Source organism: Salvelinus fontinalis, chromosome 37 (genome assembly GCF_029448725.1).
Source record: "Salvelinus fontinalis isolate EN_2023a chromosome 37, ASM2944872v1, whole genome shotgun sequence".
NCBI classification, from domain to species: Eukaryota; Metazoa; Chordata; class Actinopteri; order Salmoniformes; family Salmonidae; genus Salvelinus; species Salvelinus fontinalis.
In genome coordinates this window covers 17,867,466-17,894,818 of record NC_074701.1, presented here as the reverse complement: position 1 = coordinate 17,894,818, position 27,353 = coordinate 17,867,466, and the positions used below count along the sequence as shown (strand labels likewise).

General features: G+C 41.2%; 1 protein-coding gene and 1 non-coding gene across 2 annotated transcripts; both read left to right on the top strand.

Annotated features, from left to right (window-relative positions):
- Window positions 1–5,867: 5,867 nt before the first annotated feature.
- LOC129836285 (ventral anterior homeobox 1) lies at window positions 5,868–15,348 on the top strand. Its single transcript, XM_055902232.1, has 4 exons — window positions 5,868–6,761; window positions 6,871–7,124; window positions 9,350–9,537; window positions 13,203–15,348. Exons 2-4 carry the CDS (start codon window positions 6,908–6,910, stop codon window positions 13,737–13,739), a joined length of 942 nt encoding a protein of 313 aa, XP_055758207.1. The 5' UTR covers window positions 5,868–6,761; window positions 6,871–6,907; the 3' UTR covers window positions 13,740–15,348.
- Window positions 15,349–20,281: 4,933 nt separating this feature from the next.
- On the top strand, window positions 20,282–20,357 carry trnaa-ugc (transfer RNA alanine (anticodon UGC)). The gene has a single exon. It is a non-coding gene; the product is annotated as a tRNA-Ala (tRNA).
- The last annotated feature ends 6,996 nt before the right edge of the window (window positions 20,358–27,353 follow it).

Below are 27,353 nucleotides of genomic sequence, written 5' to 3'. Positions count from 1 at the left end.
TAACCAAAAGCACTCCAATGTAAAGGCTCAAGGGTTTTGACAAGAAAGAATAAATGTCAAAGCAGGATAAAAATGACAGCTTGTGCTATGCTGTAAACCCCCACACAAGACTCTCCAGCTCAGCTCCCTGTGCAGTCCCCTAGGTACCTATGTACAATAAGCTACTTACTACAGAGTTCAGTTTGGAAAACAGTTGGCTTCACTACTGTGCAGGACATAATCATGCTAATGGAAAACGTAAAACTCTTTAAATACGTGCATTTACCTTGAATTGAACATTTTAAAGAAAAAAAATAAGACTTGATAAGAGGTTTATCCCCTGGTAGCAAGTTATCTACTATTAGAGGCTTTGTTAGTGAGTGCCAAGTAACATTACCCACAGAAAACACTGGGAAGCTTGGTAATTAGGCATTAATGACCTACAACAAGAAAGTTCTCAGGTTCTCTCTGTTGACTGAGCAGGTTCTTCACTAATGCCAGGAGTACCTTTGCTTAGGCAGCAGAAAATAATTAGAATAGAAATACAGATGGATGTTATTGTCTGGGACTGTGTCAACATTTATCATTTCACATTTTAGATAGCTACAAATGTCAAGCCACACCATTGAACCAATTGATATTTTACCTGCAGGCCTATTTGATTTCTGGGCGTCTGTTTGTAAAACACATAAATTTCTATCCAGGCATTAAATGTGTTTAGAGCAAACCTCTGGTTTCCTGCCTTGATTGTTGGAAGGATATTGAAATGCCCTCTCTCTGTTTCCCAATCCATTGCACTATACACACACAATCACACTGAAGGAGCAAGGCTCTGATACTAAACCTTCCCAACAATCATGCTGGCTGTGATCATGATGAATGTTTTATGGCATTACTAGAACTGGTTGTGGTAGTGGCCCTGCTTGCACTTGGCCTTTTCTGTAAACAGTTGCTAGCCCACCCATGATGACCAATATGTCATTGGGGCTGCTGCTGTTAGGTGTTCTGAAAGAGGTTTTGAATGAAGCTACAGATGCATATTATATGATAGGATAGTGGTAAGTGGGATATTGGTGATGAAAGTTCGGGGAAAGATTAGGGGTAGTTTCCCTACCATCTGTCATAGAGCTATACATACAGTTGAAGTCGGAAGTTTACATACCCCTTAGCCAAATACATTTAAACTCAGTTTTTCACAATTACTGACATTTAATCCTCGTAAAAATTCCCTGTTTTAGGACAGTTAGGATCACCACTTTATTTTAAGAATGTGAAATGTCAGAATAAGAGTAGAGAGAATGATTTATTTCAGCTTTTATTTCTTTCATCACATTCCCAGTGGGTCAGAAGTTTACATACGCTCAATTAGTATTTGGTAGCATTGCCTTTAAATTGTTTCATTTGGGTCAAACGTTTCCGGGAGCCTTCCACAAGCTTCTCACAATAAGTTGGGTGAATTTTGGCCCATTCCTCCTGACAGAGCTGGTGTAACTGAGTCGGGTTCGTAGGCCTCCTTGCTCGCACACATTTTTTTCAGTTCTGCCCACAAATTTTCTATAGGGTGGATGTCAGGGCTTTGTGATGGCCACTCCAATACCTTGACTTTGTTGTCCTTAAGCCATTTTGCCACAACTTTGCGAGTGTGCTTGGGGTCATTGTCCATTTGGAAGACCCATTTGCGATCAAGCTTTAACTTCCTGACTGATGTCATGAGATGTTGCTTCAATATATCCACATAATTTTCCTACCTCATGAAACCATCTATTTTGTAAAGTGCACCAGTCCCTCCTGCAGCAAAGCATCCCCACAACATGATGCTGCCACCCCGTGCTTCACAGTTGGGATGGTGGTCTTCGGGCTTGCAAGCCTCCCCCTTTTTCCTCCAAACACAACGATGGTCATTATGGCCAAACAGTTCTATTTTTGTTTCATCAGACGAGAACATTTCTCCAAAAAGTACAATCTTTGTCCCCATGTGCAGTTGCAAACTGTAGTCTGGCTTTTTTATGGCTGTTTTGGAGTAGTGGCTTCTTCCTTGCGGCCTTTCAGGTTATGTCAAAATATGGACTTGTTTTACTGTGGATATAGATACTTTTGTACCTGTTTCCTACAGCATCTTCACAAGGTCCTTCCTGTTGTTCTGGGATTGATTTGCATGTTTTACACGAAAGTATGTTCATCCTTCCTGAGCGGTATGACGGCTACGTGGTCCCATGGTGTTTATACTTGCGTACTATTGTTTGTACAGATGAACGTGGTACCTTCAGGCATTTGTAAATTGCTCCCAAGGATGAACCAGACTTGTGGAGATCTAAAAAAAAATCTGAGGTCTTGGCTGATTTCTTTTGATTTCCCATGATGTCAAGCAAAGAGGCACTGAGTTTGAAGGTAGGCTTCGAAATACATCCACAGGTACACCTCCAATTGACTCAAGTGATGTCAATTAGCCTATCAGAAGCTTCTAAAGCCATGACATAATTTTCTGGAATTTTCCAAGCTGTTTAAAGGCACAGTCAACTTAGTGTATGTAAACTTCTGACCCACTGGAATTGTGATACAGTGAATTATAAGTGAAATAATCTGTCTGTAAACAATTGTTGTAAACATGACTTGTGTCATGCACAAAGTGGATGTCCTAAACAACTTGTCAAAACAATACTTTGTTAACAAGAAATGTGTGGAGTGGTTGAAAAACGAGTTTTAACAACTCCAACCTAAGTGTATGTAAACTTCCGACTTCAACTGTACACACGTGAATAATGTGTACCACAATGTACTTCTCTTAAAATAAACAAATTCAACCCACACAACTTTGACAATCGTATAACCAATTGCTTCTTACAAACAGAGTAAGTAATTGTAAATCTACAAACGTTTCTCTCCCTTAGTTTTTATCCCACCATAAATTATTTTATCTGTGATTCTTATAAGCGGAAACCACTGTATTTGTAGGAGGATAATGCTAATGGAGAGTGCTATTTCTGTTGCAAAAGTTACTGTTTCTCAGACTGTTATGTCTCATGCCCATTATTGGGAGTGATGTAACCTTCTTTTTTGGATAGAGTGGAAAATCTGACTAAAGCTGCAGCACCATGGGGTGCAGCGTCTAAGTGTATTCATTTTGCTTTTGCCATCTGATCCGAGGACACACTGCTCTGCCAGGACTGATACTGGGGAAGGCTATGCCCATTTAGTAACCGCAGCACAACCAGTGGCTTCCTCTTCATATTGTGCTCAACCAATCGCACTTTGACCAGTATTAGCATACTCGCTGGTTCTGGTAACAATTTACATAAACTTGCTATTATACTTGTGTAATAACCATGTTAGTACCAGCAATTTAGTTATTGAAATCTGATTGCGTAGTAATGGAGTTCACATGCACCGAATACAACGTATATAGACTTAACAAAATGCTTGCTTACAAGCCCTTCCCAACAAATCAAAAAATTATAATACAAGGAAAATGAGTAGCACAAGAGGAATAAAATACACAAGAATGGAGTTATATACAGGAAGTACCAGTACCAGATCAATGTGCAGAGGTAGGAAGTATCTGAGGTAGATATGTACATGAAGGCAGCGTAAAGTGACTAGGCATCAGGATAGATAATAAGAGTAAAATAAAGAACAGAGTAGCAGCAGCAAATGATGAGTGTAAAAGTGTGTGTTCGTGTGTGTGTATATGTGTGTTTGTGTTGTGTTGGTATGCATGTGTGTGCGTGTGTGTGTGTGTGCGTGTGTGTGTGTGTGTGTGTGTGTGTGTGCTGTGTATGTGTGTTTGTGAATGTGTGTGGGAGTATCAATGTAGTGTGTGTATGAGTGTTGGTACTGTATATAGTGTGTATATATAGTCTTGTGAGTGTGCATAGAGTCAGTGCAAGATAGGGTCGGTGCAGATAGGTAAATAATGATGGTTATCCGGACTATTTAGCACTCTTATGGCTATTTAGCATTCTTATGGCTTGGGGGTAGAAGCTGTCTCGGAGCCTGTTGGTCATGAGAGCCAATGGTCTGGTACCATTTGCTGGACGGTAGCAGAGTAAACAGTCTATGGCTTGGGTGGCTGGAGTCTTTGACAATTCTTTGGGACTTCCTCTGACACTGCCTGATATAGAGGTCCTGGATGGCAGGGAGATAGGCCCCAGTGATGTACTGGGCCGTCGCACCACCCTCTTTAGCGCTTTACTACCTCTGAGGGAGAGGTTGTTGTCATGGCACCACACTGCCAAGTCTCTGACCTCCTCCCTGTAGGCTGTCTCATCACCGTCGGTGATCTACCAGACTATCTATCTACTGTCAGCTAACTTGATGATGTGGTTGGAGTCGTGCGTGGCCATGTAGTCGTGGGTGAACAGGGAGTACAGGAGGAGACTAAGCACACACCATTGAGAGGCTCCGTGCTGAGGGTCAGCATGGCGGAGGCGTTGTTGCCTACACTGACCACTTTGGGCCATCCCGTGAGGAAATCCAGGATCCAGTTACAGAGAGAGGTGTTCAGTCCCAGGGTCCCCAGCTGAGGGGACTATGGTGTTGAACGCTGAGCTGTAGTCTATGAACAGCATTCTCACATAGTTATTTCCCCTCTTGTCCAGGTGGGAGAGGGCAGTGTGAAGTGCAATTGAGATTGCGTCATCTGTGGATCTGTTGGGGCGGTATGTCAAATGGAGTGGGTCTAGTGTGTCTGTATCTTGACTGTTCCTTATTTCACTAACAAAGAACGCTCAACCCCATAACCATTACAAAGTGATTAACCGCATGTTAATACAATGTTGTTACGTTAGTAATTACAACATTACTACACAGGTACAGAGCTACTGTTACTGCTGTGCTCTTTTACTACCTTGTTTGATGTATGCAAAGCTTTCAAGTGAGCTCATAATTCAAAATGAGAAACACAACAAACACATTGTGATGAAAACATTGGAATTAATTGGAAAACTAGCTGTGAAGCCTGTGAAATGACATGCAAGTAGCTAAGGCAAAAAAACAGAGCATCTAATTTCCCAACAAGCCCACCCATTGATTTTCGAATACTCAAAATGTTGAATGTGCATACTATTTTCCGGTCTTTAACATGGAATTTGCATTTTAACATTATATTCATGCTATTCTGCGGTACTGTCTTTGCAATATTGCTGTAGAACTGGCCATTGAGGACCGGATTTTTCAAGATGAGCCATTGTTGGAACCCGAGAGGCCACAGTGCTGCGTGTACAAGCTGTTTCCCAGGCTGAAGCTCAGCAACACAGCTTGAGAAGCAGAAGTCCCCTTCAGTCGCTTTCTTTTTAGCCCCCTTTTACCTTTATTTAACAATCGCTCCTTCTCCACTCCAATCAGCCACCCCCAAACACTCAGTGAATAAAGTTAGTCCAACATGCGGCCCTTAAACCCACCCCAAGTTTGCTGCCTGGCAGCCACACTCACAGAATTGTTTGTTAATAGTCCAATTAGATAATTGCCATCTTTCACTCCTTTTCCTCTCTGTTTCCCATAAAGGAATGAATGGTGTTCAGGGAGGGGGGCAGCTTGAAGAGGGCTTCTGGCCCCACAAGGTGACGAGAAGGGCCGGAGAATGTTCCTTGCACAAGGCCATTGGTTTGAATTGAGTCATTGTAGCCTAATCAATGGTCTTATTGGATTACTGGCAACTGCTGTTCCCTGAGATATTGTTGCTCTGACAATGAAAATAGCTAAAAGTTGGTGGGTGGGTAGCAGGGTGGAAGGAGAGTGCTGGAGAGGGGGGCCGTTCCAGGGGTGTTAGTGTGGGCACTAATGACAAGTTTTGTTCCATTTTTATGTTTTTCAGATCGTGCAGGTTAAGATTGTATTAGTGCAACAGACTGCTTCTGTGGTGCATATATATGAATGGTGGGGACGCAGCGTTAATGACAAGGACCTGTGGGCTACTCTTCGTGCTGTTGTTTGTCGTGCTGAGTGACGTGGGTCAACACAGGAAACTTTAACACAGTTCCTGTGAAGCCGAGCGGGGTGATTTCTGTGAATCAGCTGTCGTGGCCAGTACAAATTCCACTTGGGGTGGATTCACTTTTTTCTGTATCCTCTGTCTCTCTCCCTCTCCTTTATTCTCTCTATCTCAGTCTCTCTCGTTCTCTTCGTTCTCTCTTGTTCTCTCTCTCTCTCTCATCTCGCTCTCACTTTCTCTCTCTATCTCTCTCTCTCTCTCTCCCTCTCTCCCTCCCACTCGCCTGGGATAGCACTATAGCGGTGAGAGCTTTATGTTGCAGAGGGACGATCATTGGCGAAAGACACAGTAAATGCGATTTAAAGTTAGCCATCGTGGCCAGACAACCAACATCGGAGAACGCTGAAAATGGCTGGCCATGTTTCGGGGATCGAAGAATGATGTGCCTGGGAACTTTTCTGGAAGTGTCGTACCCCTGTGATTGTGTCTGTGTGCTCAGGAAGGTTTTTTTGCAAAGTGAGACCAATCATTTCTCTTGATTCCCTGGCTGAGAGCTGGCTGACAGAGAGGGACGGAGCGAGCAAACCCCTCCATTAGGACCTGATATATTTCCCAAACAATTTAGTGTATTCATGAGGCTACGCAAATGTGGAGGCAGCAAAATGACCGTAATCAATTGAAACAGTGAGCGTGCGTCGGTCCATGGCTCTGATTATTTGGAGATCATCTATCAGCCTGATGTGTATGTAACAAGGCTGTTGAGTTTCAGTGATAAGTCCATGATCATTGGGCAAGTGAGTTGGACAACGATAATAGGGCACCTTGGCAGGTGAGGCAAGCGTTCCCCGAACATTAGGTAGGTGACTCTCTGGTCTAAAAGGTGCTGTTTTAAAACAAAGCCACACTGTTGAGACAACACAACGTGCAACACTCTCTGTAATCACTGTTTTTTTCACCTGACAAAGGAAAAAAAGAAAGAAACATTGAAGACGATAAGTTAGTATGGAGGTCAGATACAACCAAGAGCCTGAACCAGGGATGGGGCTGAAGAACGGCATAAAGGATGGGAAAGACGGCAAGGATTCCCAGGGAAACCTTTCCAAAACCTTCCTAAAGGATCAGCAGGAGTCCTTCTCGCCATCTGGGACGGTGGAAAGCTGTGAGAAAAACCGGGGGAGCACGGGGGACCCGGACTACTGCAGAAGAATACTTGTCCGAGGTGAGAGGATGTCCACTCATATTTACTTCTGTTGCAGTGTATGGACTCTGTTTGCTCATTGCTTTACTTTATATGTATCCACAGGATGATATAAGATCATTTGCTATGTGAGATATGCTGGATTGCCAGACGGATGTTTTGAACATGGGATTCTGGTATTGGCTTTGTGTAGACTCAAGAAGCATAGAAATAGCTTTTGGTTTCACAGACATACTGCTAAATTGTTCCCAACCAAATGCTCTGTTTTTATACTGTATGTACAATATATTTGAGGTATTGGATCGCTAAAATTTGTCAATCATTAGAATCATTCAATATATTAATTCGACTTTATATATTTGACACAAAGCAGCAAATTTCTCCCGAGTGCTATTTTGTTTATTTGTTGTTTTTATCACTCGTTCATCTTCAGAAAAAGAAAATTAGGCACTATCAGTTAACAATGCGCTATAGTCCCCTTTGCAGCTTCCGGGGCGTTCTCGGGTGAGAGTGCAACATTATGCCAAAGAAGAAAAAAATCAAAAACACACACCCCCACTCACTCTTATCTGTCTCATGGTAGTTTTAGTCATTGTAAAAGTATTTTTGGCTTTTTTCTTAAACCATTTTGAATTTAAGGTAAATACAAACATACATTTTTTTTGCACTTTTATAAAAATGTACTATCTGCACATTTTTATGAATTGTGAATGTTATGCATTTTACCCCTGTGATATACTCCTATCAAAATGGTTTGCATTCACAACAATTGTGTTTATTCTGACATTGAATTATACAGCACACTTCTAGAATCATAGAGCACATTTATTTAAGATATTAAGTACTGTACATTTGGTTTTAAAATGAAGGATGAATTTCATGCTACTTTATATAATCTCTCTCCATGAAAATACTATTTCATTTGAAAGCAATATTCACAGAAGTTTCAAATCATAAGATACCCAGGTTTTCACTATCTTATCTTATTCTGATACAGATGATGAATGAGTAATAATATTGTACGTAAAATGCATTTGCTTACATCATCTTGTTCTAAATAATATAAGGTATTTCATATGCAGTTAATACAAATAAATGAGTTAATTGTTATGTTGTTTTAGTACTCTTTCTGAGTGTCGTCTGGCCTCAGGGCTAAATTGTAGCAGAATAAGCGCACAACATTTATTTAATCTGTTTAACACAGTTGGTCAAACATGGAGACTGTTTGAAAACATGAATATATCCTTGCTAATTGTTATGGAAAACATTTAGCAACGAAATGACAACTAAATTCAAACATAAATGTTTATACTTTCAGGTTATATTTTGCTGCTTTTAGATGATGGGAGAAATAATCACAATTTAAAAAGTAATAATTTATTGTAGTTCATTGAGTAAATTCTTAAGAAAAAACATTTTCCTTATTATCTTTCCTCATTTCTCTCTTTTTATTAATTCATTAAAAGCTCATACAGTTATACAATTAATATCACGTTATCTAAAGGTATATCCTTTAATTATTTTCCGTTTACATGACACTAGTACAACTTTTTAAATTACACATTACATTTTGATTGTAGAAAACTATATAATGAAAACAATTATTTTGAGGTTAGTTTACTATTTAGGAGAGAGTACTGATTGAGATGCTAAAATATGATAATCTAGACTAGAGTATTGATGCAATTAAATGGGTTGACCAAAGGAAATGATCACAATGAAATAAAATAATGTATCATTGTATTTTGTATTTGTTTTATACGTTTGATCAACTTTCTTCTGTAAACGGTGCTTTTTCAAATGAATTAATAGTTTTTTTTGACTGCTTTTAATGTGGTTGAGGTTATCCCCTAGTATGTTTGGAAAGTACACTAGTTGGTTGGGAAAATATCAGTGTATTAATTTAAGTTATGCATATTACTGTGGTTGATGTTGTGCATTTGATGCATTCATATAAATAATGTACCATATTCATGTGCATACCTGGATGGTTCATTTTTCAATTTTGCAAACATGAAATCATCCTCGATATCTCCATATAGCTTTATGCTATGCACTGCAACAAGACCTAAGTCTTTCATTGACGGTAATCGGTCATTTCATGGACAACAGAAGGCCTACACACATTACTAAAAATGATGAATGGTCATTCTGATGTTGTGATAATGATGAGCCAAAAGTGTTTCTACATTTTGAATATAGTTATCATTGACAAATCTTCAATAGTCACTTGTTCTTTTCTGTAGATGCAAAAGGGTCTATCCGAGAGATCATTCTGCCAAAGGGACTGGATTTGGACCGTCCCAAACGAACCCGGACCTCTTTCACTGCAGAGCAACTCTATCGTCTGGAAATGGAGTTCCAGAGGTGCCAGTATGTGGTTGGGAGGGAACGAACAGAACTGGCCCGCCAGCTAAATCTATCTGAAACGCAGGTAAATTCAAGCAACACAATACATGTACCTATTTCACTCTGGCCATCAGTAAATACATACCAAATCCACATTCTGTGTTATCATAGATATGTTATGGGTCATTCCACGAATAGAGTGCCTTTTGGGTAGTGTAATTTTGTAGAAAATAACATCATTTTTTCACCCCATTTTAACATTCTGTCATAAAGAGCACTTGTTCAACTTCATAAAAAATAGGTTTTCCAATGTCAAGAGGTTAAGTAAAATAAAAAAGACTATAAAAGTGGCAATTAAAGTAATAGGGCTGACCGTAACAGGGTTGACCGTAACAAAATTGACGATTTCATCTTAAATCAGCCATAACTCCCCTTGAGACAGGGGAAATGGAAGCTTGTTGTGTACAACAGGGAGGGGCAATTGAATGCAAGCTTTCCAAAAAATTGAGCTAGCCTATCGATCTAGTGTAACAGGCGTGACATGGTATGCTCGTTGCACTCATTTTTCTACCACAAAACCCCAGAAAATGGCCAAAAGGAGTAGAACCAGCTCACCTGCTTTTACAATATTACTTGACTATAAGATGTTCAATGTTAGATGTTTAATATTCATCACTAAATCACAATGAATAAATAATAATCTTCAGAAGTTACTTTTTCAAAGCAACAAAAGAACTAGGGCTTTACAATGATGGTGAAAACTTGGTGAAATCTTGGGGTTAAGGGGCCTAGTGGTTAGAGCGTTGGACTAGTAACCGAAAGGTTGCCAAAATCGAATCCCCGAGCTGACAAGTTAAAAATCTGTCGTTCTGCTCCTGAACAAGGCAGTTAACCCACTGTTCCTAGGCCTTCATTGAAAATAAGAATTTGTTCTTAACTGACTTACCTAGCTAAATAAAATACAAATAAATGAAGTGGGTTACAATCTTCCTAGAAGTCTGACAAACATGAAAACACTACTATTGGAGTATTTAGTGGTTTATCAAAATGGACACAGATAATCTCACAAGGACATAAAGGGCACTCTATTCGTGGAACGACCCTTATGTATTTCAAAATCTTATCTCAAATGTGAAAAATAGAGTGTATGATTACACAAACTTATCTCACTTACGCAATGCTTTCTATATTGTCATCAGACTTCTGTAAGCATATCCCATTCCAATACAATCTTTGTAAGTTTTACTATAACCCTGGCATTTTCTATTTAGCTGACTGATTAGTTAAAGATAATTTAGGAAAAGGCAGACCGCTTCACTGATCATATAGCTCTAGCATAGTATTGTTAAGTTATGATCCTATACATAACTCAAATCAAATCTCTTTCATTGTATTTAGCCTAGTGAACTATGCATCTCATATCACTGCTATCCCAACAAATTCTATAACCTTGTTAGCCTAAATTGTTGCATTAAGGAGGCTCATTTTCAGTGCGGAAACAGTATGTTTCTAGTCCACAGGCTTTAAAAAAATAAAAAAGTGCTTTCACCTCATGCTTAGCAGTGGGGTCAGGGAAAGGTCACACTGCGCCCACTGTGGGTGAACTGTATTTGCACTTGTCTGCTCGTTCTCGACGAGATACCAAGCTTAGTCACCCTCCAATGTATCATTTTCACTTCAGGGAAATCTTGCTCTCTGCTTCAGAGCTTAGTCCCAAATATTTGTAGCACAATTTTATTTCTTAGTTTATCTTGCAAGCTGGATAATGGCATAGTCAGCCACATTTACCTTATATGTTTATTACGTACCTCATGAATGTTTCAGTGGGCCTAAACAAGCTTGACTTTGGACAGAGGTCAGACTGGAGCATTATGCAAAGTTATCTTCTGAGTCACAGCATAGACACGTGTTTCTGTCACACATTTCTGATCATTACAAGAAATATTAATATTGACCTCGGGGAATTTCTATATATATATATATATATACACATACATACATACATTTTACAATGATAAATAAATGTTTTCCTGACCAATACATTTGATGCTTTTATTTTGTATTCAGCTACAGTATTCATGTAGTTTACCATGTCAGCACACAATGAATTCAGAATTCATTGTTGGTTTTTAGAATAGAATAATGGTGCTTTAGACTTCACACAGCCCTTAGGTCCCTATTCATAGGGAGGACAATAGGCTTGAATTTCTTAATGTATTTTCACATGCAACATTAAATGTTGCACGCCGCCATGCTCCTTGATTGCATTAAATCTTCAAATGTCTCCTTCATTCGTTGATGAAGTGGTCTCTAATGATGGCATCATGAAATTAACATTTTGTTCCAATGCACTCTTGGGGTGTTACATTAAGAAACGACTGCCATATGCTGAAGTGTACACCCCTAATCATCTTTGTTTGGCTTGCTGGCTTCAGAGCCCTTCGTTGGACCTTGTTGAAAATGTATCCTCTCAGATAAAAGATGTTCACCAATAATTTAGGATATTCTTATAACATGAGGGAATATGGTAATAATGTAATTCCTTACTTCCAGAGTGTAAAATAGATTTGCGATTGACCAACTAACCTTGAGAATTACTGAGTTGTTTATCTACAACAAGTACATGGAGGAAAACATGCTATTCAGATGTGATTGAAGTAGCTGCAGTTTGAGGTACTGTAGCTGGAGGCTCATTGATTGAGACACATTCACTCTAATTATGGTCCGTATGAAAGCAATCAGGTTTAATTGCCACAGACTTGATAGAGGTGGGGAAATACATGAAGAAAACTGCAAAAAAAATACAAACTCCTATTATCCTTTTTGGAAAAGGAATAGAATATATAAAATAGAAATATATGAAATGCAAATGGGAAAAGAGAGGTCTATTTTCATTGTTGAATGACCATCAAACATGTGCAATCCAAATGCAGTAACATGACTTCTTCAGCGTCAAAATGGCCTCTTCACAAACACGTTTTTTCTTCATCCACATGAATAGGAATACAATAGCCATGTTTATCTGCATGCACACTTTACTTTGTTATACTCATGTCCTTCTAACAGTATACTTCAGCCACACATACATATATACTCATTACTATATGACCCTGCTTTTGTTACTTTCATGTCTTTGAGTTCATTAATTATTTCAACATTTTCATAAAATGTCTAAGGTCATGGAAATACATTTTATTAATTTCTAGCTACTTTACCTTACAGTCTGCATTTCACTAGAAGAAAAATATGTTATAAAGTAATTTATGGCTCCCATTACAGAAAGTTTTGTTGAAGTTTAGACCACAAACAGTACTGTATTGTATATGTGTGACTCTGATAACATCCATTAATGTGACATTGATATGTAAATATTTACAAGGCATTAGGTTTTGATTTAATCCGTATTTCTGTAAATTAGCTACTAAATCTGTCAAGAGGTAGAAGCCGGGCCCCCTGGTCTAAGTCCCTGATCGTGCTACCAATGTTATTACTATCACAATTCAATTCACGTGGATATCAAGTGACCTATACTGAGATCACAAGGGAATTAGTAATTATTTACCACAATCCAAATTATTCTGTAATTTTCTGCAAACATTGGTGTTGCAATAAATGCCTACAGATGTTAGAAAATAATACATATTAACCAAAGTATGTTAATTTGGCTTTTGCAAATAGACCCTGTTGCTGAAGGTTTCTACTACTTATTTTCTGGCTGATTTTGGAGCGTTTTTTTGTCCTCCCCTCAAGGTTAAAGTTTGGTTCCAGAACCGACGCACAAAGCAGAAGAAGGACCAGGGCAAAGATTCAGAACTGCGCTCGGTGGTGTCAGAGACGGCGGCCACCTGCAGTGTATTGAGACTTCTGGAGCAGGGCCGGCTCCTCACGCCACCAGGCCTGCCGGGGCTCCTGCAGCACTGTGGCAACGGCACCCTGGGTGCCGCCCTGCGAGGACCCTCCATGGGCATGGTCAGCAACGGAAGCAGCAGCAGCAGTGGTGCCAGCTCAGGGACGGCCGGCGGCAGTCCCCCTCTACCTATAGTGACGAGCTCAGGGACGGTGACAGGCCTCCAGAACTCCCCATCAGCTCACGGCCTGTTCAGCTTCCCCATGCCCTCTCTGCTTGGTAGCGTGGCCACCCGCATGTCCTCTAACCCGCTCTCCATGGCCGGCTCCCTGGCCGGGAACCTGCAGGAACTGTCTGCCCGCTACCTGAGCTCTTCTGCTTTTGAACCTTACTCACGGACCAATGGGAAGGAGAGTGTGGACAAAAACGTTTTGGAATGATGTTTCTCAAAGGATTTTGATTTGCTTTGTTGTTCTCCTTGTTTTTTATTGTCTTGGTTTAGTTTGTTTGTTTCACCCTCTTCTGTCCTGTTTGTGTTGTGGTTGTTGTTCATGTAAATCCAACTGAACATCTGATGCCTCTCAGAGGGAGGAAAACAAAAACATACACATGTATACATTTTCATTCTTACTTATGCACTAAATTAAATTGAATCTCCAAGTTCTAAATTTCAATACAAATGATCAGAGGAACAAATATCCAAGAGATTACTAAGGAGCAGAATTTTATTTTTTAACCACATTTTCTCACATTTATTTATCTGCAATAGTAATCCCAAAAGAAGCACAGAAAATGAGTCTGTTAATGTTTGGGTAACACATCACAAATGTTTAGCTACTGGAGGTAATTGACACAATACATACAAAGCTTTTGAGTGGTTGGCCAAGGGTGTAACATGATGGTACCTTTTTTTATTTTGTGTTTTCTTATTTGCTTGTTTTGGGTAGACTTGTGTCACAGTGTGTAGACTTAGAGTTATCAAGCACTACAGCTTGTGCAATTCAGGTGACAGACTGTCAGTTCAGGATGGCCTGGTGAACTTGGAGTTAATTCGGCCCTTTGTCAAATATAACATTTCTGTTTACGGAAATATCGCAGGTCTCTTTTTCCATTTGCAGATACTCATGAGGAACACAGGTATTTAACATGCAAATACCATTTACATATGCAGTTTTCCAATATTAAGCTACAATAACAGTCTTTTATACCAGTTTGTATTTGTTTTTATTTTTGGCCCAAAACAAACTAAAGAAAAATGTTGTCATACCGTATGATAGTTAAATGGTTCTGTGTTAGTTGTTTTCTAAATGGTTCTGTGAGGGTTTTCCCAATATGATTTTTAACACAGTCTAAATTTGTGACTTTCATGTCTTAAAGATGCAGTATTCCACTTTTTCGTCTGTGATTTCAATAATATTAGAGTGGTAGTCCAGATGTACATGTACAGATAAGAGTTGGAGTAAAGCTTGGAAATGTGGGGTGGGGAAAAGAGCTGATGGGGGAAAGAGTTCTGGGAAAGCTTTTGAACTTCAGAAAGCTGCTTGCATAGTTGGATATACAGAATTGAGCTTGATGCAACATGATTGAAAACAGTGCAGAAGGCTTTGCAATCTTTAAGACAATAACTTTTCTCATCTGAAATGTTTTAAGATCAGTCACCATGGCGGAAGGTTTGGAGGGAAATGAGCATGAGGTGACTGAGGGAAATTACTGTAGTGTAAAAGAAAAGAAAGAAAATGAGAATTGTACCTAAAATTGTTATTTTATTGTAAATTATTCACGTCTGTAATTAATAGATGATTAGTATATCTGCAAAATAATGCATGAATGAATGTAAAAGAGGGAGGTGATAAATCAATCAAAGCTCTTTGGTGCTGTTGTTGTGAAATATCTTGAACTTTGTGAAATGTGTGGTACGAGTGTGGATATATATTATATATATATATGGCTACCAAAAAAGCCATGTGTGTTTTTTCAATTTCTTTCATGGATTCGTCTTGATGATAATCCAGTTATGATAAAAAGGCCATGTTGTACCTTCATTGAAAATGGGTTTGAATAGCAGTTTATTTCATATTTTGTTGGTATTTAAATGAGGTGTTATGCCCTATGCAGAGACCTTCTTATGTATTATTTTGGGTTGCAATGCTACTTATTGTAGCCTATTCAGCGTATGGTGAACTCATACAGCACTATAAAGGAAATGCTGACACAAGGGGAAGAACATTTTAGTTATTGAATTAGTCGCCCTAAGCTGGTAACAGTAGCTGTGTTCAACAGTAGCATACGTGTTTTGGGGGAGGGTTTTTGTTTGCTACCTTAACCCTAATCCAAACCCTAACCACTCACTCATGGGAAAATCTACAGTATAGTGAGCTGCAGATGGAATCGCTATAAACAAATCGTGTGAGACGGTTTAATAAATAATGATAGGAGCATAGAAGAATAAATGTTATATGTTGATACATTTTTACCCTTTAATTAATGGAAAAAATAGTGCACTTTGAAAAGTGCAACTCTCTCAAAATGTTGTATTCACAGTGTGTTCTTGAATATTACCACTAAAGTCAAAGGACTTTGAAAAGATGTTCGTAAGTTAACTGGATAAAGATCATTATAACATAGAGGAGAGGAAGTGAGAGTACATCGTCTTAGGGCTCCCGAGTGGCGCAGCGGTCTAAGGCCCTGCCTCTCAGTGCAAGAGGCGTCACTACAATCCCTGGTTTGAATCCAGGCTGTACCACATCCGGCCGTGATTGGGAGTCCCATAGGGCGGCACACAATTGGCCAAGCGTTGTCCGAGGTAGGCCGTCATTGTAAATAAGAATTTGTTCTTAACTGGCTTGCCTAGTTAAATAAATGTTAAACAAAAAATAAATAAAAAAGATACATAAATATAACCAATAATTTGCCCAATTGCAAATCACAAATTCAAAAATGTGATTGAGGGAATGAAGGAGGCTAGGGTGAAGTGATATAAAAAATATGGTCTGACTCACTTCAACAAACTTTCGGAACTAGATGGGGTTAGTTGAAAGATTACAATTGCTAAAAGTGTTATAGATCTGTCAAAATGGACACTGAAAAAACGTTGTCTGTAAGCCAAGCAATGCAGCGAAAAGGGCCTTTGCAGTCTCTGTCTTCAAGAACCCTTGGAGGACTTTTCATTAGTACTGTTTTCTATGGAATAGGGAAAAAACACTCCGGCCTCTGAAAAGAATTGAGTTGAACCATTCAAAATACAAAAAAATGTCACACAAGGGGGAATTGTCTCTTTAAAAAGCAGTTGCAGTGGTCTTAAGTTACATTTTAAGACGCAGTTCCATTCTGTCCATCCCTCTCTCTCCTGTGGGTGAATGAAGGGATGCTTCAGTGGCATTGGAAACTGAGGGTCTTTTGTCTATCAGCAGTATGAACGCAGGCAGAGAATCTTACCTTCCCCACTGTGTCTTGGGAATCTCCCTGGAGAAAAAACGGTCACATTTATGCCCCCACCCCTACAACCACCCATTATCTCTCTTCTCCTGCAGTCCAATTAGACAGAAGGTCGGGAGATTTTGTAAGTGGGGGGGTCAGGGAGCCGGTGGAGTTGTTGGGGGGAGTGTCATAGCTTGAGACCACCAACACATTTCTCCCATCACATGACCTGTCTTTAAGCTAAGGCCTTGGGAGGAAAGAAAAGTTGCACCCAGTCTGTTTTTGTTCTTTTTGTTCACCTCTTTCCTCTTTCTGTTTGTACATATGTATGGGGATTAGAAAGTAAACAGTTCTCATCAAAGCGTCAACTCTCTCATGCCACATAAGACCAGCGAGAACTAGTGACCTCAGTTCCTGAAGTGCGACAAATCTAGAGGATTTCCTAGTCCTTCCCAGAATGTTAAGTGACCCGCCTACCTTGGACAGGCTGGTAACCTCACTGAATAATTAATCCAATTATGCAATCAAAGGATTGAGAAGAGAAAAAAACCCTTAGTGACTAATCTCCTACATGTCTATACTATGAGACTACTTTGAGTAGTGGGCCATTCCAACATTACCGACATTACATTTGCATGCAAAATCACAACTTTAATGTTTCACAGAATGGACAGACAAAATATAAATGACATGTTTTATGCGTGTCTCTAAAAAGCAGACTTCTAAGTATTGGCATGTTGGAGAAATAAAGTAAATAAGAGGTGTCATGGATGTTATATGAAATTGACAAGCTTTTTGCAGAGACTGAACATATTACCAAAAGTCTGTGCGTTTGTAAGTCTTAGCTCAAAACATGCTGTGTTGTGTTTGCTGAACACAAATATTATCATTTTCAAAATATTGTCATTTCCATTATTACTTTGGAGAGGAACAATTACTATTATGAATGTTACACTTTGCTATTGACGTTACCGAGTCTGATTTCTTGATCAAAATCTATCATAACACATTTGTTGACACCTGGAAAGTTTTTAAAAAGTGAACAGAAGCCGTAATACCTTAGAACTCCATAATTACAGTTAGCTTGAATAGCATACTGTATAGGCTAAAGCCAGGCACCACACCCAAAATGGAGTATTTCTTTCTCTTTATATATATCAAAATAACCATTTCCAGTTGAATATAGACACGAATATGACATTATTTGCATGACACACTTTCTGAAATATTGTATTAAAATATGCAAATGAAGCAAACAAGCCCTGTGAGTCCTTTCCAAAACAACACTGGTAAAATAAAGTATGCATACCAAAATATAGCCTATAGGATAATTAGGAACGTGGTTTCATTTTGAAAAGGCCAAGATTTTTTCTCTGGTTGACGTTCTGTTGGAATTGCCCTAGAAGTACCTTCACAGTTCGTTTATTCGTAAAATCATCTCAAATTTGGACATTAGAGGACCTGCAGTCCAGGTGACCAGCGCACATGGGATTCCATACATGCCATCAGAAAGTATTCATAACCGCTTGACTTATTTCAAAAAGCCTGAATTCAAAACGCTTAAAAAAAAAAAAATGCACCCATCTACACACAATAATGACAAAGTGAAAACATGTTTTTAGAAATGTTTGCAAATGTCATGAAAATAAAAGCAATTACAGCTGTACGTCTTTATGGTTAAGTCTCAAAGAGCTTTGCACACCTGGATTGTAAAATATTTGCACATTATTATTTTCAAAGCTTTGTCAAGTTGGTTGTTGATCATTGCTAGAGAGACATTTTCAAGTCTTGCCATTAATTTCCAAGCTGATTTAAGTCAAAACTGTAACTCCAGTGTATATTTGGCCTTCCGTTTTAGGTTATTGTCCTGCTGAAAGGAGAATTAATCTCCCAGTGTCTGATGGAAAGCAGACTGAACCAGGTTTTTCTCTGGGATTTTGACTGTGCTTAGCTCCATTCCATGTATTTTTTATCCTGAAAAAATCCCCAGTCATTAACAATTACAAGCATGATGCAGCTACCACTATGCTTGAAAATATGGAGAGATGTATTTGTTTTAGGACTTTGTATTAAGGACAACTTTTTAATTTCTTTGCCAAATTATTTGCCTTGTTGCAAACAGGATGCATGTTTTGTAATATTTTTATTCTGTACAGGCTTCCTTCTTTTCACTCTGTCAATTACATTTTATTTAACCTTTATTTTATCAGGGAGTCATACTATTTTACAGATAAGCCCTGAATTACATAAATTACAGTAAATATACACATCAAAATATGAACACAAAATGCAAGCATTCATCAGTAATCCTCAATCAGCTTTCTGAATTGCCTTAGATGCATCAAAACATCAAATGTAAGAACATGTTGAAGATCTTTCCACAAATAAGGTGCAAGAAAACTAAACGCTGATTTACCTAACTCAGTAGAGACCAAATTCACTTCCAGAGTTTGCCATCCCTCGTATGTCTAAAGTTAAATAAAGATATTCGACTTTTTGTAAAAGGGATTTATAAATGAAAACATAGCAATGTATCAACCTACGTGACATAAAAAAAAAATGTTTAACCTTTATTTAACTAGGCAAGTCAGTTAAGAACAAATTCTTATTTACACTGACGGCCTACCCAAAGGCAAAAGGCCTCCTGCGGAGATGGGGGCTGGGATTAAAAATAAAAAATGTAATATAGGACAAAACACACATCACGACAAGAGAGACAACACAACACTACATAAAGAGACCTAAGACAACAAAATAGCAAGGGAGCAACACATGACAACACAGCATGGTAGCAACACAACAACAACATGGTAGCAACACAACATGGTAGAAGCACAAAACATGGTACAAACATTATTGGGCACAGACAACAGCACAAAGGGCAAGAAGGTAGAGGCAACAATACATCATACAAAGCAGCCACAACTGTCAGTAAGAGTGTCTATGTTTGAGTCTTTGAATGAAGAGATTGAGATAAAACTGTCCAGTTTGAGTGTTTGTTGCAGCTCGTTCCAGTCGTTAGCTGCAGCGAACTGAAAAGACGAGCGACCCAGGGATGTTTGTGCTTTCGGGACCTTTAACAGAATGTGACTGGCAGAACGGTTGTTATATGTGGAGGATGAGGGCTGCAGTAGATATCTCAGATAGGGGATGAGTGAGGTCTAAGAGGGTTTTATAAATAAGCATCAACCAGTGGGTCTTGCAACGGGTATACAGAAATGACCAGTTTACAGAGGAGTATAGAGTGCAGTGATGTGTCCTATAAGGAGCATTGGTGGCAAATCTGATGGCTGAATGGTAAAGAACATCTAGCCACTCGAGAGCACCCTTACCTGCCAATCTATAAATTATGTCTCCGTAATCTAGCATGGGTAGGATGGTCATCTGAATCAGGGTTAGTTTGGCAGCTGGGGTGAAAGAGGAGCGATTACAATAGAAGAAACTAAGTCTAGATTTAACTTTAGCCTGCAGCTTTGATATGTGCTGAGAGAAGGACAGTGTACTGGCTAGCCATACTCCCAAGTACTTGTATGAGGTGACTACCTCAAGCTCTAAACCCTCAGAGGGTCCCGTGTGGCTCAGTTGGTAGAGCATGGCGCTTGCAACGCCAGGGTTGTGGGTTCGATTCCCACGGGGGACCAGTACAAAAAAGTATGAATGTATGTACTTGTAAGTCGCTCTGGATAAGAGCGTCTGCTAAATGATTTAAATGTAATGTAATGTATTAATCACACGTGTGAGGAGAGGGGCATTCTTCTTATCAAACCACATGACTTTTGTTTTGGAGATGTTCAGAAGAAGGTCAAGGGTAGAGAAAGCTTGTTGGACACAGAAAGCCTTGTTGTAGAGCATTTAACACAAAATCCGGGGAGGGGCCAGCTGAGTATAACACTGTATAATCTGCATATAAATGGATGAGAGAGCCTCCTACTGCCTGAGTTATGTTGTTGATGTACATTGAGAAGAGCGTGAGGCCTAGGATTGAGCCTTGAGGTACTCCCTTGGTGACAGGCAGTGGCTGAGACAGCAGATTTTCTGACTTTATACACTGCACTCATTGAGAGAGGTAGTTAGCAAACCAGGCCAAAGACCCCTCAGAGTCACCAATACTCCTTAGCCTGCCCACAAGAATGGAATGATCTACGGTATCAAAAGCTTAAACCAAGTCAATAAAAATAGCAGCAAAACATTGCTTAGAATCAAGGGCAATGGTGACATAATTGAGGAGCTTTAAGGTTGAAGTGATATATCCATAACCTGAGCAGAAACCAGATTGCATACCAGAGAGAATACTATCGACATCAAGAAAGCCAGTCAGTTGATTATTGACAAGTTTTTCCAACACTTTTGATAAACAGGGCAAAATAGAAATAAGCCTACATTATAACAGTTAGGATCAGCTTGATCATCATCAAAGAGGGCCAATAAACTGTCTGGTAGAGAATGCAATGATGAGTACTAACATTTTAACCCGTAATATAGTGCAGTGCGCTCTGATAAACACCATCTAACGTCTTTAATGAAGTGTCAGCTGCGTTCACATAGATGATGTCGCCATAGTCTAGGACCGATAGGAACATCGACTGAATAATCTGCTTTCGACTATTTAGCGAGAGGTAGGACTTATTTCTATAGAAGAAGTCCATTTTTATTCTCAGCTTCTTAATAAACTCATCAATATGCTTTTTTAAAGACATCTTTTCATCTATCCAAATGCACCATCCACAGTACATATGATTAAATCATCAGAGTTATTTTTATCCGCTCTAGAGAACAACATACAGTGTAATTCGTTTTACTGGCATTCAATGCTCATTTCAGGTCAGTAAAGTTTTTCTGCAATACAATGAAGACAGACTGTAGTTCAGATAGAGCCTGGTCAACTGTGGGGGCAATGGCATACACAACACTATCATCGGCATACAAGTGCAGGTAAAATGTTTTTACGGACAAGTTGATACTGTTAATGTAATCAGTAAAAAGTACAGGACCCAGAATCAACCCCTGTGAGACACCTTTCGTAATATACAGGAAACCTGATTTAAAACCATCCATCAAGTAATTTTTAAACCATTTACATGCAGTCTGGTCTAGGCCAATTGAGGAAAGCTGTGAGTGATCAACAGTATCGAAAGCCTTTGACAGGTCAATGAAGAGGGCAGTGCAATGTTGCCTTTTATCCATACAGTTAACCACTTAATTTATGACTAGGGATGCAACAGATATAGTGCTATGACCTGGTCTAAAATCCGACTGATGGGTTAGGTTAGTGTTATGGTTAGTTTAATATTGTGAAGTAACTAGTAACACAGTGTCACGTTCCTGACCTATTTCTGTTAGTTTGTTGTATGTGTTAGTTGGTCAGGACGTGAGTTTGGGTGGGCATTCTATGTTTTCTGTTTCTATGTTGGCTTAAGGGTTGCCTGGTATGGCTCTCAATTAGAGGCAGGTGTTTGGCGTTTCCTCTAATTGAGAGTCATATTTAGGTAGGTTGTTTCACAGTGTTCGTTGTGGGTGGTTGTCTCCTGTGTCAGTGTTTGTCGCACCATACGGGACTGTTCGGTTTGTTTGTACATCGTTCCTTTTGTGTAGTCTATTTTCCCTGTTCGTGCGTTCTTAGTGTTATATGTAAGTTCGTATAGTTCAGGTTTGTCTACATTTGTTTTGTTATTTAGTTAATTATTTCAAGTGGTTTCGTTTCGTGTTTTTCCCGTCTTGTTTTATTAAAATTATGTCATCACAACCCGCTGTGCCTTGGTTCAATCACTACTCCTCCTCTTCGGTTGTAGAGGAGGAGGAATACCGTGACAGAACCACCCACCAAATAACAAGAACCAAGCAGCGGTGTAATCGGAGGAACGGACAGCGCACGAAGCAGGGATTATGGTCTTGGGAGGAGATCATGAAAGGAAAAGGACCATGGGCTAAAGTGGAGGTGAATCGCCGCCCATGGGAACAGCTGGAGGCAGCTCGGAGAGCGGAGGAAACTGGAGAGAGGAACCGGCATTATGAGGGGACCCGTCTGGCACGGAAGCCCGAAAAGCCTGTGAGGACTACCCAAAAAATTATTGGGGGGGGGGGGGAGGCTAAGAGGTAGTGGGCCAAGGGCAGGTAGGAGACCTGCGCCCACTTCCCAGGCTAACCGTGGAGAGCGGGAGTACGGGCAGACACCGTGTTACGCAGTAGAGCGCACGGTGTCTCCTGTACGTGTTCATAGCCCGGTGCGGGTTATTCCACCTCCCCGCACTGGTAGGGCTAGATTGGGCATTGAGCCAAATGTCATGAAGCCGGCCCTTCATATCTGGCCACCAGTACGTCTCTTCGGGCCGGCTTACATGGCACCAGCCTTACGCATGGTGTCCCCGGTTCGCCTACATAGCCCGGTGCGGGTTATTCCACCTTCCCGCACTGGTCGGCGACGGGGAGCATTCAACCAGGTAAGGTTGGGCAGGCTCAATGCTCAAGGGAGCCAGTACGCTTGCACGGCCCGGTATTTCCGGCACTACCTCCCCGCCCCAGCCCAGTACCACCAGTGCCTACACCACGCACCAGGCTTCCAGTGCGTTTCCAGAGCCCTGTTCCTCCTCCACGCACTCTCTCTATGGTGCGTGTCTCCAGCCCAGTGCCTCCAGTTCCGGCACCACGCACTAAGCCACCTGTGCGTCTCCAGAGCCCTGTACACACTGTTCCTTCTCCCCGTACTCGTCCTGATGTGCGTGCACTCAGCCCGGTGCCCCCAGTGCCGGTACCACGCACCAGGCAAATAGTACGCTTTGAGAGTCCAGTGTGCCCTGTCCCTGCTCCCCGCACTAGGCTTGAAGTGCGTGTCTCCAGTCCGGTGCCTCCAGTTCCGGAACCACGCACCAGGCCTACAGTGCGTCTCAGCCGGCCAGAGTCTGCCGTCTGCCCAACGGCGCCTGAACTGTCCGTCTGCCAAGCGCCGCATGAACTGCTCGTCTGTATTGAGCCTTCAAAGCCGCCCGTCTGCCATGAGCCTGCAAAGCCGCCCGTCTGCCATGAGCCTACAGAGCCTTCCGCCAGACTGGAGCCGCTAGAGCCTTCCACCAGACTGGAGCCGCTAGAGCCTTCCACCAGACAGGAGCAGCCAAAGCCTTCCGCTAGACAGGACCAGTCTGATCCATCCGTCTCCGCAGCGCCATCTGAGCCATCCGTCTCCGCAGCGCCATCTGAGCCATCCGTCTCCCCAGCGCCGTCTGAGCCATCCGTCTCCCCAGCGCCGTCTGAGCCATCCGTCTGTCCCGAGCCATTAGAGCCGCCCGTCTGTCCCGAGCCGTCAGAGCCGTTAGTCAGTCAGGAGCCGCTAGAGCCATTCGTCAGTCAGGATCTGCCAGAGCCGCCAACCAGACAGGATCTGCCAGAGCCGCCAACCAGACAGGATCTGCCAGAGCCGCCAGCCAGCCATGAGCGTCCAGAGCCGTCAGCCAGCCATGAGCGTCCAGAGCCGTCAGCCAGCCATGAGCGTCCAGAGCCGTCAGCCAGCCATGAGCGTCCAGAGCCGTCAGCCAGCCATGAGCGTCCAGAGCCGTCAGCCAGCCATGAGCGTCCAGAGCCGTCAGCCAGCCATGAGCGTCCAGAGCCGTCAGCCAGCCATGAGCGTCCAGAGCCGTCAGCCAGCCATGAGCGTCCAGAGCCGTCAGCCAGTCATGAGCTGCCCCTCAGCCCAGAGCGGCCATTAATCCAGAACTGCCCATCAGTCCAGAGCTGTCTCTCTGTCCGGAGCTGCCCCTCTATCCTGAGCTACCTCTCTATCCTGAGCTACCTCTCTATTCTCACCTACCTCTATGTCCTGAGCTACCTTGTTCCGGAGCTGTCCCTTTATTTTGTGTTGCCTATATTAGGTGGGTGGAAGAGAGGGGTGGTCATTCTGAGGGGGATTAGCAAGCTGGGATTGACTATGGTGGGGTGGGGACCTCGTCCTGAGCCTGAGCCACCACCGTGGTCAGATGCCCACCCAGACCCTCCCCTAAACTTTGTGCTGGTGCGCCCGGAGTTCGCACCTTAAGGGGGGGGGGGTTATGTCACGTTCCTGACCTATTTCTGTTAGTTTGTTGTATGTGTTAGTTGGTCAGGACGTGAGTTTGGGTGGGCATTCTATGTTTTCTGTTTCTATGTTGGTTTAAGGGTTGCCTGGTATGGCTCTCAATTAGAGGCAGGTGTTTGGCGTTTCCTCTAATTGAGAGTCATATTTAGGTAGGTTGTTTCACAGTGTTCGTTGTGGGTGGTTGTCTCCTGTGTCAGTGTTTGTCGCACCATACGGGACTGTTCGGTTTGTTTGTACATCGTTCCTTTTGTGTAGTCTATTTTCCCTGTTCGTACGTTCTTAGTGTTATATGTAAGTTCGTATAGTTCAGGTTTGTCTACATTTGTTTTGTTAATTATTTCAAGTGGTTTCGTTTCGTGTTTTTCCCGTCTTGTTTTATTAAAATTATGTCATCACAACCCGCTGCGCCTTGGTTCAATCACTACTCCTCCTCTTCGGTTGTAGAGGAGGAGGAATACCGTGACACACAGCCATTAACTAGTAACACAGCAATTAAACACTGTACCTCTTTTATAGTCACCAATGGCCTCATGGTGAAATCCCTGAGTGGTTTCCTTCCTCTCTGGCAACTGAGTTAGGAAAGATGCCTGTATCTTTCTAGTGACTGGCTGTTTGATACACCATCCGTAATTAATAATTTCACCATGCTCAAAGGGATATTGAATGTCTGCTTTTTATTTGTTTTACCCATCTACCTCCCTGGTCTTTGTGGCTGTCTGTGTTTGAAATTCACTGCTCAACTGAGGGACCCACTTTACAGATAATTGTATGTGTGGGGTACAGATAAATAAATTGTGTTAAACAGTTATTGCACACAGTCCATGCAATTTATTATGTGACTTGTTAAGCACATTTTCACTCCTGAACTTATTTAGGCTTGACATAACAAAGGGGTAAATACTTACTGACTCAAGACATTTCAGCTTTTCATTTTAAATGATTTAGTAAAAATGTCTAAGAACATAATTCCACCTTCACATTATGGGGTATTGTGTGTAGGCCAGTGACATTTGTTGTGTGTAGATGGGTGAGAACCATTTAATTCAGGCTGTAACACATCAAAATGTAGAAAATGTCAAGGGGTGTGAATACTTTGAAGGCACTGTATATGAAGGCCTCCACTCATAAGCAAGCTAGAACCACTGGGGCGGGCTATCAGCTGATCATAATAAATCCAATCAAATCAGAGTTTATTTGTCATGTGCACAGGATACAGCAGGTGTAAACAGTAAAGTGAAATGCTTGCTTTGAGCTCTTCCTCAACGTTGCAGTAATACTAAGTCATATAAAAGAAATACACATGAGAAATACAAAAAATATACACTATATACAAGGTCAACATCAGTACCAATTAACGAAAGGGATACTGGTGAAAGTTGTGTAATCAGGGTTAAAGTTAAAGTGATTGAGCAGCAGGGTAAATATAATAAATAGTAGCAGCAGCGAATAAGGTAATTGTGTGTAGATGTAAGAATACTTTTGGGGTGTTTATATTTGTCCTGTTACACACAAGTGTGGAATGGAAATGTGTTTCTTGCATATCACAACTCTATCTGAGACACCTGCAGGGAGTGGGGTCACAGCCAAGGTCACTATTGTCCAGCACTCCTGGAGCAATTGGGGTTAAGTGCCTTGCTCAAGGGCACAACAACACATTTTCCACCATGTCAGCTCTGAGATTCGAACCAGCGACCTTTCGGTTACTGGCCCAACGCTTCAACCTCGAGGCTACCTGCCGTGTGGTTGTATGTGTGTAGTGTGTGAGTGAATGTGTGTGTATATGAGCTTCAGTGTGTGGGTGTGCATGCGTGTGTGTGTGTGTATGTGTGTGGGGGGGGGGGGGGGGGGGGTGCGAGAGTGTCAGTGTATGTGCCTGTGGATGTGTGGGTAGAATCTATGAGTGTGTATAGCATACAGGAGGCTGCTGAGGGGAGGAAGGCTGAAAGTAATGGCTGGAACGGAGCAGATGGAATGGCATCAAACACATGGAAACCATTAAGATGCCACCAACCTCCTGTGGTATAGCGCATATAAATGAATCAGCTAGTTAGATATGCTGTTGAAACAAGCTACCTAGTCTTTACTTGTTTTAAACTTGTTCTGCTGCTGACATCTGCCTCTTACTAATGAACAGTTGAACTGTCAATGCCCCCCTTCCCTTTCCCTGACCGTGAGCCGACACATGAAACTCCCAAATTAACCTACTATTCAATTTAAATTTTTGACATGCACACTAGGTGTTATTTTTCATGGGTTTCATAACCATGTCTTTATAGCAATTCAATAATGTTGAGACGGGAGACAGGAATTCACTTCAACTATTTATCTAGAACCTGATCATTTCAACACACATAATCCCCTTGATGCTCTGCGGCACAACCCCAATACAAACTCCTCCCCTCCTACACTCAGCAAAAAAAAGAAACGTCCTCTCTCTGTCAACTGCATTTATTTTTAGCAAACTTACCATGTGTAAATATTTGTATGAACATAACAAGATTCAACAACTGAGACATAAACACAAGTTCCACAGACATGTGACTAACAGAAATTGAATAATGTGTCCCTGAACAAA

Bases quoted from the DNA above. Each gene is read 5' to 3' on its own strand.
- LOC129836285 (XM_055902232.1), top strand. From the start codon at position 6,908: ATGGAGGTCAGATACAACCAAGAGCCTGAACCAGGGATGGGGCTGAAG. The intron at 7,125-9,349 runs GTGAGAGGATGT...TCTTTTCTGTAG, and splicing joins CAGAAGAATACTTGTCCGAG to ATGCAAAAGGGTCTATCCGA. The intron at 9,538-13,202 runs GTAAATTCAAGC...CCTCCCCTCAAG, and splicing joins TAAATCTATCTGAAACGCAG to GTTAAAGTTTGGTTCCAGAA.